Here is a 13,437-nt window from a genome sequence, read left to right as displayed (position 1 = left end):
TGTTAGTGAACCCTGTAACATACAGAGAGACCAGGATGTTACTGGACCCTGTAACATACAGAGAGACCAGGGTGTTACTGGACCCTGTAACATACAGAGAGACCGGGATGTTACTGGACCCTGTAACATACAGAGAGACCGGGATGTTACTGGACCCTGTAACATACAGAGAGACCAGGATGTTACTGGACCCTGTAACATACAGAGAGACCAGGATGTTACTGGACCCTGTAACATACAGAGAGACCAGGATGTTACTGGACCCTGTAACATACAGAGAGACCAGGATGTTACTGGACCCTGTAACATACAGAGAGACCAGGATGTTACTGGACCCTGTAACATACAGAGAGACCAGGGGGTTACTGGACCCTGTAACATACAGAGAGACCAGGATGTTACTGGACCCTGTAACATACAGAGAGACCAGGATGTTACTGGACCCTGTAACATACAGAGAGACCAGGGTGTTACTGGACCCTGTAACATACAGAGAGACCAGGGGGTTACTGGACCCTGTAACATACAGAGAGACCAGGATGTTACTGGACCCTGTAACATACAGAGAGACCAGGATGTTACTGGACCCTGTAACATACAGAGAGACCAGGGGGGTTACTGGACCCTGTAACATACAGAGAGACCAGGATGTTACTGGACCCTGTAACATACAGAGAGACCAGGATGTTACTGGACCCTGTAACATACAGAGAGACCAGGATGTTACTGGACCCTGTAACATACAGAGAGACCAGGATGTTACTGGACCCTGTAACATACAGAGACCAGGATGTTACTGGACCCTGTACCATACAGAGAGACCAGGTGTGTTACTGGACCCTGTACCATACAGAGAGACCAGGTGTGTGTACCTGGACCCTGTAACATACAGAGAGACCAGGTGTGTGTACCTGGACCCTGTAACATACAGAGAGACCAGGTGTGTGTACCTGGACCCTGTAACATACAGAGAGACCAGGTGTGTTACTGGACCCTGTACCGTACAGAGAGACCAGGTGTGTTACTGGACCCTGTAACATACAGAGAGACCAGGTGTGTTACTGGACCCTGTACCGTACAGAGAGACCAGGTGTGTTACTGGACCCTGTACCGTACAGAGAGACCAGGTGTGTTACTGGACCCTGTAACATACAGAGAGACCAGGTGTGTTACTGAACCCTGTAACATACAGAGAGACCAGGTGTGTTACTGGACCCTGTACCATACAGAGAGACCAGGTGTGTTACTGGACCCTGTAACATACAGAGACCAGGTGGGTTACTGGACCCTGTACCGTACAGAGAGACCAGGTGTGTTACTGGACCCTGTAACATACAGAGAGACCAGGTGGGTTACTGGACCCTGTACCGTACAGAGAGACCAGGTGTGTTACTGGACCCTGTACCGTACAGAGAGACCAGGTGTGTTACTGGACCCTGTACCGTACAGAGAGACCAGGTGTGTTACTGGACCCTGTACCGTACAGAGAGACCAGGTGTGTGTACCTGGACCCTGTACCGTACAGAGAGACCAGGTGTGTGTACCTGGACCCTGTACCATACAGAGAGACCAGGTGTGTGTACCTGGACCCTGTACCATACAGAGAGACCAGGTGTGTGTACCTGGACCCTGTACCGTACAGAGAGACCAGGTGTGTGTACCTGGACCCTGTAACATACAGAGAGACCAGGTGTGTACCTGGACCCTGTAACATACAGAGAGACCAGGTGTGTGTACCTGGACCCTGTAACATACAGAGAGACCAGGTGTGTGTACCTGGACCCTGTAACATACAGAGAGACCAGGTGTGTGTACCTGGACCCTGTAACATACAGAGAGACCAGGATGTTACTGGACCCTGTACCATACAGAGAGACCAGGTGTGTGTACCTGGACCCTGTAACATACAGAGAGACCAGGTGTGTGTACCTGGACCCTGTACCATACAGAGAGACCAGGTGTGTTACTGGACCCTGTAACATACAGAGAGACCAGGTGTGTGTACCTGGACCCTGTAACATACAGAGAGACCAGGTGTGTGTACCTGGACCCTGTAACATACAGAGAGACCAGGTGTGTGTACCTGGACCCTGTAACATACAGAGAGACCAGGTGTGTGTACCTGGACCCTGTACCATACAGAGAGACCAGGTGTGTGTACCTGGGGTCTTGGTGAGAGCGGAAGCCCCTGCCATCCTCTAGTCTGGTACCCAGGGTAGCAGTGAGATATCTCAGGTCAAATAACAGCTGTAGAGACCTGTTCTGAGTCATAGGGAACGGACAGTCCTGGGGGGGGGAGAGAGAGGGGGGGGGGGGGGGGAGAGGGGGAGAGGGGAGGGGGGGAGAGGGAGAGAGAGGGGGGGAGAGGGAGAGGGGGGGAGAGGGAGAGGGGGGAGAGAGAGAGGGGGGGGGGGGGGAGAGAGGGGGAGAGGGGAGGGGGGGGAGGGAGAGAGAGGGGGGGAGAGGGAGAGGGAGAGGGGGGAGAGAGAGAGGGGGGGGGGGGAGAGAGAGAGGGGGGGGGGGGGAGAGAGGGGGAGAGGGGAGGGGGGGGGAGGGAGAGGGGGGGAGAGGGAGAGAGGGGAGGGGGGGAGAGGGAGAGGGGGGTGGAAGAGGGGGGGGAGAGAGGGGGAGAGAGAGGGGGGGGGGGGGGAGAGAGGGGGAGAGGAGAGGGAGAGAGAGAGAGAGAGGGGGAGAGAGAGTGCAACAGAGATGTTCATCTCTTTAGGATGACAACTCATTTCATTGTCCAGGTGTGCTATATGATTACAATGTCAGCCCTGTGTGTTACCTTGTCCTGCGCTCTGTGTCTGTGTTACCATGTCCTGCGCTGTGTGTCTGTGTTACCATGTCCTGCGCTCTGTGTCTGTGTTACCATGTCCTGCACTGTGTGTGTGTTACCTTGTCCTGCGCTGTGTGTCTGTGTTACCATGTCCTGCGCTGTGTGTCTGTGTTACCATGTCCTGCGCTGTGTGTCTGTGTTACCTTGTCCTGCGCTGTGTGTCTGTGTTACCTTGTCCTGCGCTGTGTGTCTGTGTTACCATGTCCTGCGCTGTGTGTCTGTGTTACCATGTCCTGCGCTCTGTGTCTGTGTTACCATGTCCTGCACTGTGTGTGTGTTACCTTGTCCTGCGCTGTGTGTGTGTGTTACCTTGTCCTGCGCTGTGTGTGTGTGTTACCTTGTCCTGCGCTGTGTGTGTGTGTTACCTTGTCCCGCGCTGTGTGTGTGTGTTACCTTGTCCCGCGCTGTGTGTCTGTGTTACCTTGTCCCGCGCTGTGTGTCTGTGTTACCTTGTCCTGCGCTGTGTGTCTGTGTTACCTTGTCCTGCGCTGTGTGTCTGTGTTACCTTGTCCTGCGCTCTGTGTGTGTGTTACCTTGTCCTGCGCTCTGTGTGTGTGTTACCATGTCCTGCGCTGTGTGTGTGTGTTACCTTGTCCTGCGCTCTGTGTGTGTGTTACCTTGTCCTGCGCTGTGTGTCTGTGTTACCTTGTCCTGCGCTGTGTGTCTGTGTTACCTTGTCCTGCGCTGTGTGTGTCTGTGTTACCTTGTCCTGCGCTGTGTGTGTCTGTGTTACCTTGTCCTGCGCTGTGTGTGTGTGTTACCTTGTCCTGCGCTGTGTGTCTGTGTTACCTTGTCCTGCGCTGTGTGTGTGTGTTACCTTGTCCCGCGCTGTGTGTCTGTGTTACCTTGTCATGCGCTGTGTGTCTGTGTTACCTTGTCCTGCGCTGTGTGTCTGTGTTACCTTGTCCTGCGCTGTGTGTCTGTGTTACCTTGTCCTGCGCTCTGTGTGTGTGTTACCTTGTCCTGCGCTCTGTGTGTGTGTTACCATGTCCTGCGCTGTGTGTGTGTTACCTTGTCCTGCGCTCTGTGTGTGTGTTACCTTGTCCTGCGCTGTGTGTCTGTGTTACCTTGTCCTGCGCTGTGTGTCTGTGTTACCTTGTCCTGCGCTCTGTGTGTGTGTTACCTTGTCCTGCGCTCTGTGTGTGTGTTACCTTGTCCTGCGCTCTGTGTGTGTGTTACCTTGTCCTGCGCTCTGTGTCGGTGTTACCTTGTCCTGCGCTGTGTGTCTGTGTTACCTTGTCCTGCGCTGTGTGTCTGTGTTACCTTGTCCTGCGCTCTGTGTATAAGGCTCTGGTACTGGTGCAGCACCAGGTCCATGCAGCCTTGTAGTAACTCCTGTAGGGTGGGGCGGGGCACAGCATGACCCCCTACACCATTCACCTCCAGACACAGGTGGAACAGCAGAGACTGTACAAACCACGACGGCTATGGAGGGAGGGAGAAGGAGGGGAGAGAGAGGGAGGGGGTGAGAGAGAGGAGGGGGGAGCGAGAGGGAGGAGGGGAGGAGAGAGAGGGAGGAGGGGGGGAGTGAGAGAGAGAGAGAGGAGAGAGGGACAGAGAGAGGGAGACAGAGACAGAGAGGGAGACAGTGAGAGACCAGAGAGATAATATTGTTGCATCTCAGTGTTAATTTTATATTTGAAAATCCTTTCTCCTGTCTGAGACACTACTGGTCATTATCCTTTCTCCTGTCTGAGACACTACTGGTCATGTCCTGCTGGTCCTTTCTCCTGTCTGAGACACTACTGGTCATGTCCTGCTGGTCCTTTCTCCTGTCTGTGAGACACTACTGGTTATGTCCTGCTGGTCCTTTCTCCTGTCTGTGAGACACTACTGGTCATATCCTGCTGGTCCTTTCTCCTGTCTGTGAGACACTACTGGTCATGTCCTGCTGGTCCTTTCTCCTGTCTGAGACGCTACTGGTCATGTCCTGCTGGTCCTTTCTCCTGTCTGAGACACTACTGGTCATGTCCTGCTGGTCCTTTCTCCTGTCTGAGACACTACTGGTCATGTCCTGCTGGTCCTTTCTCCTGTCTGAGACACTACTGGTCATGTCCTGCTGGTCCTTTCTCCTGTCTGAGAGACACTACTGGTCATGTCTTGCTGGTCCTTTCTCCTGTCTGAGAGACACTACTGGTCATGTCTTGCTGGTCCTTTCTCCTGTCTGTGAGACACTACTGGTCATGTCCTGCTGGTCCTTTCTCCTGTCTGAGACACTACTGGTCATGTCCTGCTGGTCCTTTCTCCTGTCTGAGACACTACTGGTCATGTCCTGCTGGTCCTTTCTCCTGTCTGAGACACTACTGGTCATGTCCTGCTGGTCCTTTCTCCTGTCTGAGACACTACTGGTCATGTCCTGCTGGTCCTTTCTCCTGTCTGAGACACTACTGGTCATGTCCTGCTGGTCCTTTCTCCTGTCTGAGACACTACTGGTCATGTCCTGCTGGTCCTTTCTCCTGTCTGAGACACTACTGGTCATGTCCTGCTGGTCCTTTCTCCTGTCTGTGAGACACTACTGGTCATGTCCTGCTGGTCCTTTCTCCTGTCTGAGACACTACTGGTCATGTCCTGCTGGTCCTTTCTCCTGTCTGAGACACTACTGGTCATGTCCTGCTGGTCCTTTCTCCTGTCTGTGAGACACTACTGGTCATGTCATGCTGAGCAATGATGTCATAACATCACTCTTACCTGGACAGGAAGTCTGATCTTGGAGGTGACGCTGCTCCCTGACTCCGCCTCTTCCTGGATCTCAAGCTCCTCCCAGTTGGTGGCGTTTGCTAGGATAGCCCCGGCGGACTCTGCGTGCAGCGAGGTCGCAAACCGACCCACCAGCGCCTTGGAGAGAGGGAGAGAGAGACCAGGGGGTGAGGTAATAAAGGACAGACCAGGGGGTGAGGTAATAAAGGACAGACGAGGGGGTGAGGTAATAAAGGACAGACCAGGGGGTGAGGTAATAAAGGACAGACCAGGGGGTGAGGTAATAAAGGTCAGACCAGGGGGTGAGGTAATAAAGGACAGACCAGGGGGTGAGGTAATAAAGGACAGACCAGGGGGTGAGGTAATAAAGGACAGACCAGGGGGTGAGGTAATAAAGGACAAACCAGGGGGTGAGGTAATAAAGGACAGACCAGGGGGTGAGGTAATAAAGGACAGACCAGGGGGTGAGGTAATAAAGGACAGACCAGGGGGTGAGGTAATAAAGGACAGACCAGGGGGTGAGGTAATAAAGGACCGACCAGGGGGTGAGGTAATAAAGGACCGACCAGGGGGTGAGGTAATAAAGGACAGACCAGGGGGTGAGGTAATAAAGGACAGACCAGGGGGTGAGGTAATAAAGGACAGACCAGGGGGTGAGGTAATAAAGGTCAGACCAGGGGGTGAGGTAATAAAGGACAGACCAGGGGGTGAGGTAATAAAGGACAGACCAGGGGGTGAGGTAATAAAGGTCAGACCAGGGGGTGAGGTAATAAAGGACAGACCAGGGGGTGAGGTAATAAAGGACAGACCAGGGGGTGAGGTAATAAAGGACAGACCAGGGGGTGAGGTAATAAAGGTCAGACCAGGGGGTGAGGTAATAAAGGACAGACCAGGGGGTGAGGTAATAAAGGACAGACCAGGGGGTGAGGTAATAAAGGTCAGACCAGGGGGTGAGGTAATAAAGGACAGACCAGGGGGTGAGGTAATAAAGGTCAAACCAGGGGGTGAGGTAATAAAGGACAGACCAGGGGGTGAGGTAATAAAGGACAGACCAGGGGGTGAGGTAATAAAGGACAGACCAGGGGGTGAGGTAATAAAGGACAGACCAGGGGGTGAGGTAATAAAGGACAGACCAGGGGGTGAGGTAATAAAGGACAGACCAGGGGGTGAGGTAATAAAGGACATGACAACAAAGGAAGGATGGCTCGGCCTAAATAGACTGGGTTGTGATTTCATTTCAAACTGATTGTTGGAGGTTTGTCTGATATTCTGAGACCACAAAACTCTGTCTGTATCAAGCCTCCCAGAGAGCTGATCTAGGATCAGGTCCCCCTGTCCATGTAATCTAAAAGGACCAGTATTCCGTCATACAGCTGGTCTAGGATCAGTATTCAGTCAGAGCTGGTCTAGGATCAGGTCCCCCTGTCCATGTAATGTAAAAGGACCAGTATTCAGTCATAGAGCTGGTCTAGGATCAGGTCCTCCCTGTCCATGTAATCTAAAAGGACCAGTATTCAGAGTCATAGAGCTGGTCTAGGATCAGGTCCCACCTGTCCATGTAATCTAAAAGGACCAGTATTCAGTCATAGAGCTGGTCTAGGATCAGGTCCCCCTGTCCATGTAATCTAAAAGGACCAGTATTCAGAGTCATAGAGCTGGTCTAGGATCAGTATTCAGTCAGAGCTGGTCTAGGATCAGGTCCCCCTGTCCATGTAATCTAAAAGGACCAGTATTCAGAGTCATAGAGCTGGTCTAGGATCAGGTCCCACCTGTCCATGTAATTAATTTTAATCTAAAAGGCTAAACTGATCCTAGAGCTGCACTCCAACTCTGAGATGTTTAAACAGCCCCAGAAAATGTCTGATAAACTTTGATTTAGTGGTGAACTATCCCTCCAAGTATCCCCCCTCACCTTAGAGAGGGCGGAGCTCCATATCCGATATGCTTCCATACTGACAACCAGAAGCTCCTCTTTCAGACACGCCCACTTGGCCTGGGCGGGGCTAACCTCTGTCGCCTTGGCAGCCGCCTTCCCCAACTTTCTGCTTTGGCGGGGTGTTCCCTTAGTAACAGGGTCAGCTGCAGCACCGCCCTGTTTACCCAGGATGCACTGCCTGAGGTTGGGGCAGAGCTTGCTGAGGGACTGACAGAGGCGGGCCATGAAGAGCACCGAGCTGAGACGGGCTGGGCTGGGGGAGGAGCCAACAGGTGAGGCCGCCCCCAGTTTAGAGCGCACGCAGGTGATGATGTCACGTACGCATGCCAGACAGCGTTCACGTAGGGTCTCCTCTACCGCCACGGCGTCTGTGAACCGGTCGAATGATGAGACGGTACCGGAACCAGAACTGGACCCAGAGCCTAGGCCTATAGTGAAGGAGACTGAGGGTACCTGGGGATCTGTGGATGAAGAGGAGGAGAAGGAAGAGGTAGAGGGGGAGGTGGAGATGGAGGAGGAGGTAGGGGGGAGGTGGAGATGGAGGTGGTAGAGGGGGGGGGGGGAGGAGATTGAGGTGGTAGAGGGGGAGGAGGAGAAGGAGAAGATGGTAGAGGGGGAGGTGGAGGAGGAGATGGAGGTGGTAGAGGGGGAGGAGGAGAAGATGGTAGAGGGGGAGGTGGAGGAGGAGATGGAGGTGGTAGGGGGGGAGGAGGAGGAGGTAGAGGGGGAGATGGAGGAGGAGGTAGGGGGGAGGTGGAGATGGAGGAGGTGGAGGAGGTGGTAGAGGGGGAGGAGATGGAGGAGGTGGTAGAGGAGGGTGAGAAGGAGGTAGAGGGAGAGAAGGAGGAGGTTTGGGAGGGGGAAAAGGAGGTGGTAGAGGGGGAGGTGGTAGAAGGGGAGGTGGAGGAGATGGTAGAGGGGGAGGTGGAGGAGGTGGTATAGGGGGAGGTGGAGGAGGAGAACCTCTGGTCAAAAGGAGTCCACTATAATGAGAAGAGAGCTTGAGATGCAGTCGATATTGATGACTTCATGTTAAGTAGTTCAATACATTATCATTAAGCCAGGTCTCCCTGGTACAATATCTTAATTGGACCACTTGTAGAAATAAAGGCCAATAATCCATCTGTCTCCCTGCCTGTGTTATCAGAGGACAGTCATCCATCTGACTCCCTACCTGTGTTATCAGAGGACAGGTCATCCATCTGTCTCCCTACCTGTGTTATCAGAGGACAGGTCATCCATCTGTCTCCCTACCTGTGTTATCAGAGGACAGGTCATCCATCTGTCTCCCTACCTGTGTTATCAGAGGACAGTCATCCATCTGACTCCCTACCTGTGTTATCAGAGGACAGGTCATCCATCTGACTCCCTACCTGTGTTATCAGAGGACATGTAATCCATCTGTCTCCCTGCCTGTGTTATCAGAGGACAGTCATCCATCTGACTCCCTACCTGTGTTATCAGAGGACAGGTCATCCATCTGACTCCCTACCTGTGTTATCAGAGGACAGGTCATCCATCTGACTCCCTACCTGTGTTATCAGAGGACATGTAATCCATCTGTCTCCCTGCCTGTGTTATCAGAGGACAGTCATCCATCTGACTCCCTACCTGTGTTATCAGAGGACAGGTCATCCATCTGTCTCCCTGCCTGTGTTATCAGAGGATATGTCATCCATCCGTCTCCCTACCTGTGTTATCAGAGGATATGTCATCCATCCGTCTCCCTACCTGTGTTATCAGAGGACAGGTCATCCATCTGTCTCCCTACCTGTGTTATCAGAGGATATGTCATCCATCTGTCTCCCTACCTGTGTTATCAGAGAACAGGTCATCCATCTGTCTCCCTACCTGTGTTATCAGAGGACAGGTCATCCACCTGTCTCGCTACCTGTGTTATCAGAGGACAGGTCATCCATCTGTCTCCCTACCTGTGTTATCAGACAGATGGATGACCCGTCTCCCTGCCCGTGTTATCAGAGGACAGGTCATCCATCTGTCTCCCTGCCTGTGTTATCAGAGGACATGTAATCCATCTGTCTCCCTACCTGTGTTATCAGAAGACAGGTCATCCATCTGTCTCCCTACCTGTGTTATCAGACAGATGGATGACCCGTCTCCCTGCCCGTGTTATCAGAGGACAGGTCATCCATCTGTCTCCCTGCCTGTGTTATCAGAGGACAGGTCATCCATCTGTCTCCCTACCTGTGTTATCAGAGGACAGGTCATCCATCTGTCTCCCTACCTGTGTTATCAGAGGACAGGTCATCCATCTGTCTCCCTACCTGTGTTATCAGAGGACAGGTCATCCATCTGTCTCCCTGCCTGTGTTATCAGAGGACAGGTCATCCATCTGTCTCCCTACCTGTGTTATCAGAGGACAGGTCACCATCTGTCTCCCTACCTGTGTTATCAGAGGACAGGTCATCCATCTGTCTCCCTACCTGTGTTATCAGAGGACAGGTCATCCATCTGTCTCCCTGCCTGTGTTATCAGAGGACAGGTCATCCACCTGTCTCCCTACCTGTGTTATCAGAGGACAGGTCATCCATCTGTCTCCCTACCTGTGTTATCAGAGGACAGGTCATCCATCTGTCTCCTTACCTGTGTTATCAGAGGGCAGGTAGTGCTGCAGGTCATCCAGTCTGTCTCTGAGAGCAGCATCGAGTGATGAACAAAAGATCTGGACACAGGGTGTCAGGGCCTGAGTCTTCATGGCCAGGCCGCTCCGGTGCTGTGGCCCCCGTTGGGATACACTGACCCAGGCCGCGTCGCTCAGTAGGTCCCCCTGGGCCTCGGACCACAGGAAGGAGGCCACGTCTGCCTCGTAGAGAGCACCTCGGCTGGGGAGGGGAGGGCTGGAGCTGGGGCCTGGTGGACCGGGGCCTGGAGCGGTGGGCTGGCCCTCTAGATCTCGAAGGGCAGAGGAGAGGAGCTGTCTGCAGCTGGTGGAGATAGTCTCTGTACCCTCCTGGGTGATCGCCTGGGGGAGAGAATGGAAGAAGAGGGGGAGATGGAGAACGGGAGAATTAAGGGAGCGGAAGATAAAGAAGGGGAGGGATGGAAAGGAGGTAGGAAGATGGAAGAGGGGGGGTGGGGGTAGAAAAGGAGATGAGAGAGTGACAGGAAAGGAGAGAGAGACAGAGGGAGAGAGAGAGACAGAGGGAGAGGAAACCGATACAGTGAGCAGATTAGAACTATTCTGGAGAGGAGAATTAGTTTACTAGATAGCTAGAAGACAGAAGTCAGCTGTAGCTACTAGCTAGTTAAATCAGCAGGTTAAACCTGTTGTCCTGTTTCTAAAAAGGTTCCACACTGTCTGAATGGGAACAGCTCAATGTACTGAGAGGAGCAGAGTGTATAGAATACACACGACAAGAGAATAATATTAACAGCAACAGCTACACTGTCAGCGCTCCTTTCTATGTTATCCCACGGACACAGATTAGTCCTGGACTGAAACGCCTGGTCAACAGAGATTCTCCATAGAAGGTGCTACTTCCTCCAGGACTAATGTCGTGCACCACACACTTCCTTCCAAGTGTCCACAATCAACGCCCGGGGACGAGGCCTGGGTCTCGTTAATCTAAGCCTAGATTAAGACTAGCTTTAATCTGTGTCCTGGAAACGGGAGATTAGCTAGTTACCTGCAGGCGTTGTAGGAAGAGCTGCTGTAGGAAGTCCTCCCACAGCGCTAGGGGGCGCTCTAACAGCCGCTGGCAGATGAAGCTCCAGTGTTGACTGATGGAGTCGGTGGAGAGGAGGTCCCACACAGCATCTCTGATGGAGGCTAGGCCCTTCAGACTGTTCACATAGACCAGCAGACTGCTGACACCATTACAGATGTCCTCCTTACAGCTGGGAGAAATAATACAACATGATAACACCCCTAACCAGACTGCTGACTGTGTTACAGCTGGGAGAAATAATACAACATGATAACACCCCTAACTAGACTGCTGACTCTGCTACAGCTGGGAGAAATAATACAACATGATAACACCCCTAACCAGACTGCTGACTCTGCTACAGCTGGGAGAAATAATACAACATGATAACACCCCTAACCAGACTGCTGACTCTGCTACAGCTGGGAGAAATAATACATCATGATAACACCCCTAACCAGACTGCTGACTCTGCTACAGCTGGGAGAAATAATACAACATGATAACACCCCTAACCAGACTGCTGACTCTGCTACAGCTGGGAGAAATAATACAACATGATAACACCCCTAACCAGACTGCTGACTCTGCTACAGCTGGGAGAAATAATACAACATGATAACACCCCTAACCAGACTGCTGACTCTGCTACAGCTGGGAGAAATAATACAACATGATAACACCCCTAACCAGACTGCTGACTCTGCTACAGCTGGGAGAAATAATACAACATGATAACACCCCTAACCAGACTGCTGACTCTGCTACAGCTGGGAGAAATAATACAACATGATAACACCCCTAACCAGACTGCTGACCCTGTTACAGCTGGGAGAAATAATACAACATGACAACACCCCTAACCAGACTGCTGACTCTGCTACAGCTGGGAGAAATAATACATCATGATAACACCCCTAACCAGACTGCTGACTCTGCTACAGCTGGGAGAAATAATACAACATGATAACACCCCTAACCAGACTGCTGACCCTGTTACAGCTGGGAGAAATAATACAACATGATAACACCCCTAACCAGACTGCTGTTTCTATATGCAAAGTAAAGGGTATTGATTGGCTGAAATATAGCAGCTGTTTCTATATGCAAATTAAAGGGTATTGATTGGCTGAAATATGGCAGCTGTTTCTATATGCAAATTAAAGGTTATTGATTGGCTGAAATATGGCAGCTGTTTCTATATGCAAAGTAAAGGTCATTGATTGGATGATGTCTTACGTGTTGATCCACTGCTGTAGGGTGTCTCTGAGCTGCTCTCTCTTGATTGGCTGAGCCAGGGTTCTGAGGGCGGGCTGGAACTCAGCGATGGAGGAAGGGAGGTACTTGAACCAGCTTCCTGTACTCACCTCCTCCTGAAGGACACGCCTCCCTTTACCTGGACAACAGGGGACACAGGTGAGACCGGAAGGACAGATTACCACAGAGATGTCAACAGTTCTATAATTAAGCAATAAGGCCTACAGGGTCGTGGTGTATTGGCCATATACAACAAACCCCCAAGGTGCCTTAATGCTATTATAAACTGGTTACCAACAAACATCTAACAGTAAACAAGTCTTTTTTGCATCTTTACAATATACCCATGGTATATTGTTGGATATACACACAGCTGAAACACACACAGCTGAAACACTGTTTCAGATCATCAGCACCCAGGGGCCAAACTCCTCGGTTTATAATTGGTATTTAAATCCTCCATTGTCGAAAGTCAATATCCCTCAGAGAGGATTGGATAGGTGTATGTAACATTCTACCCGGCCAATCAGAAAGGTCAAGGTAGAGCTGTTACCATGTTGCTCATACAATCTAATATAACACGCTTATATCATCTTATCAAAGTTAGGGGCTCAAGATCAGTTTATGACTTACATGGGATGAAAGTAGGTTAGACCGTCATTGTAAATAAGAATTTGATCTTAACTGACTTGCCTAGTTAAATAAAGGTTAGATAAAGGTTAAATAAAGGATAAATAAAGGTTAGATAAAGGTTAAATAAAGGTTAAATAAAAAGTAAATAAATCAAAAGTACTCTTTCTTCTTCAACCATTTCTTGCAAGGTATCGTAGGTAATGTACCTGTAGGTGTGGTGGAGGTGACGTTCTCCAGAGTGGTGAAGAGGAGGCCGGAGCTCAGCCCTCCGTCCCCCAGCCGAGGACTCCCTTCTGGGGCTACGTAGAAGACAGCGTAGGCCTGGTACAGAGTGGTCACCAGCAGCTCTACCAGGCTACACACCTGGGCCTTAATACCAGCACCTGGGACACACACAGACACGTCTG

At 51.5% G+C, this 13,437-nt stretch overlaps 1 protein-coding gene across 2 annotated transcripts in view; it reads right to left on the bottom strand.

Annotated features, from left to right (window-relative positions):
• Positions 1-13,437, bottom strand: part of cog1 (component of oligomeric golgi complex 1) — a 30,318-nt gene that overhangs the window by 14,012 nt on the left and 2,869 nt on the right. For both annotated transcript variants that reach the window (XM_055898448.1, XM_055898447.1), the window contains exons 5-12: positions 13,237-13,413; positions 12,380-12,536; positions 11,120-11,330; positions 10,077-10,455; positions 7,449-7,933; positions 5,528-5,674; positions 4,103-4,264; positions 2,162-2,286 (exon numbers count right to left, since the gene is read on the bottom strand). In XM_055898448.1, coding sequence (XP_055754423.1) covers positions 2,162-2,286; positions 4,103-4,264; positions 5,528-5,674; positions 7,449-7,933; positions 10,077-10,455; positions 11,120-11,330; positions 12,380-12,536; positions 13,237-13,413 — 1,843 coding nt within the window. The remainder of the gene's footprint in view (positions 1-2,161; positions 2,287-4,102; positions 4,265-5,527; positions 5,675-7,448; positions 7,934-10,076; positions 10,456-11,119; positions 11,331-12,379; positions 12,537-13,236; positions 13,414-13,437) is intronic.

The sequence above is a fragment of the Salvelinus fontinalis genome, chromosome 34 (assembly GCF_029448725.1).
Source record: "Salvelinus fontinalis isolate EN_2023a chromosome 34, ASM2944872v1, whole genome shotgun sequence".
Taxonomy (NCBI): domain Eukaryota; kingdom Metazoa; phylum Chordata; class Actinopteri; order Salmoniformes; family Salmonidae; genus Salvelinus; species Salvelinus fontinalis.
The sequence above is the reverse complement of the archived record's forward strand: the minus strand, read 5'-3'. Positions and strand labels throughout refer to the sequence as shown.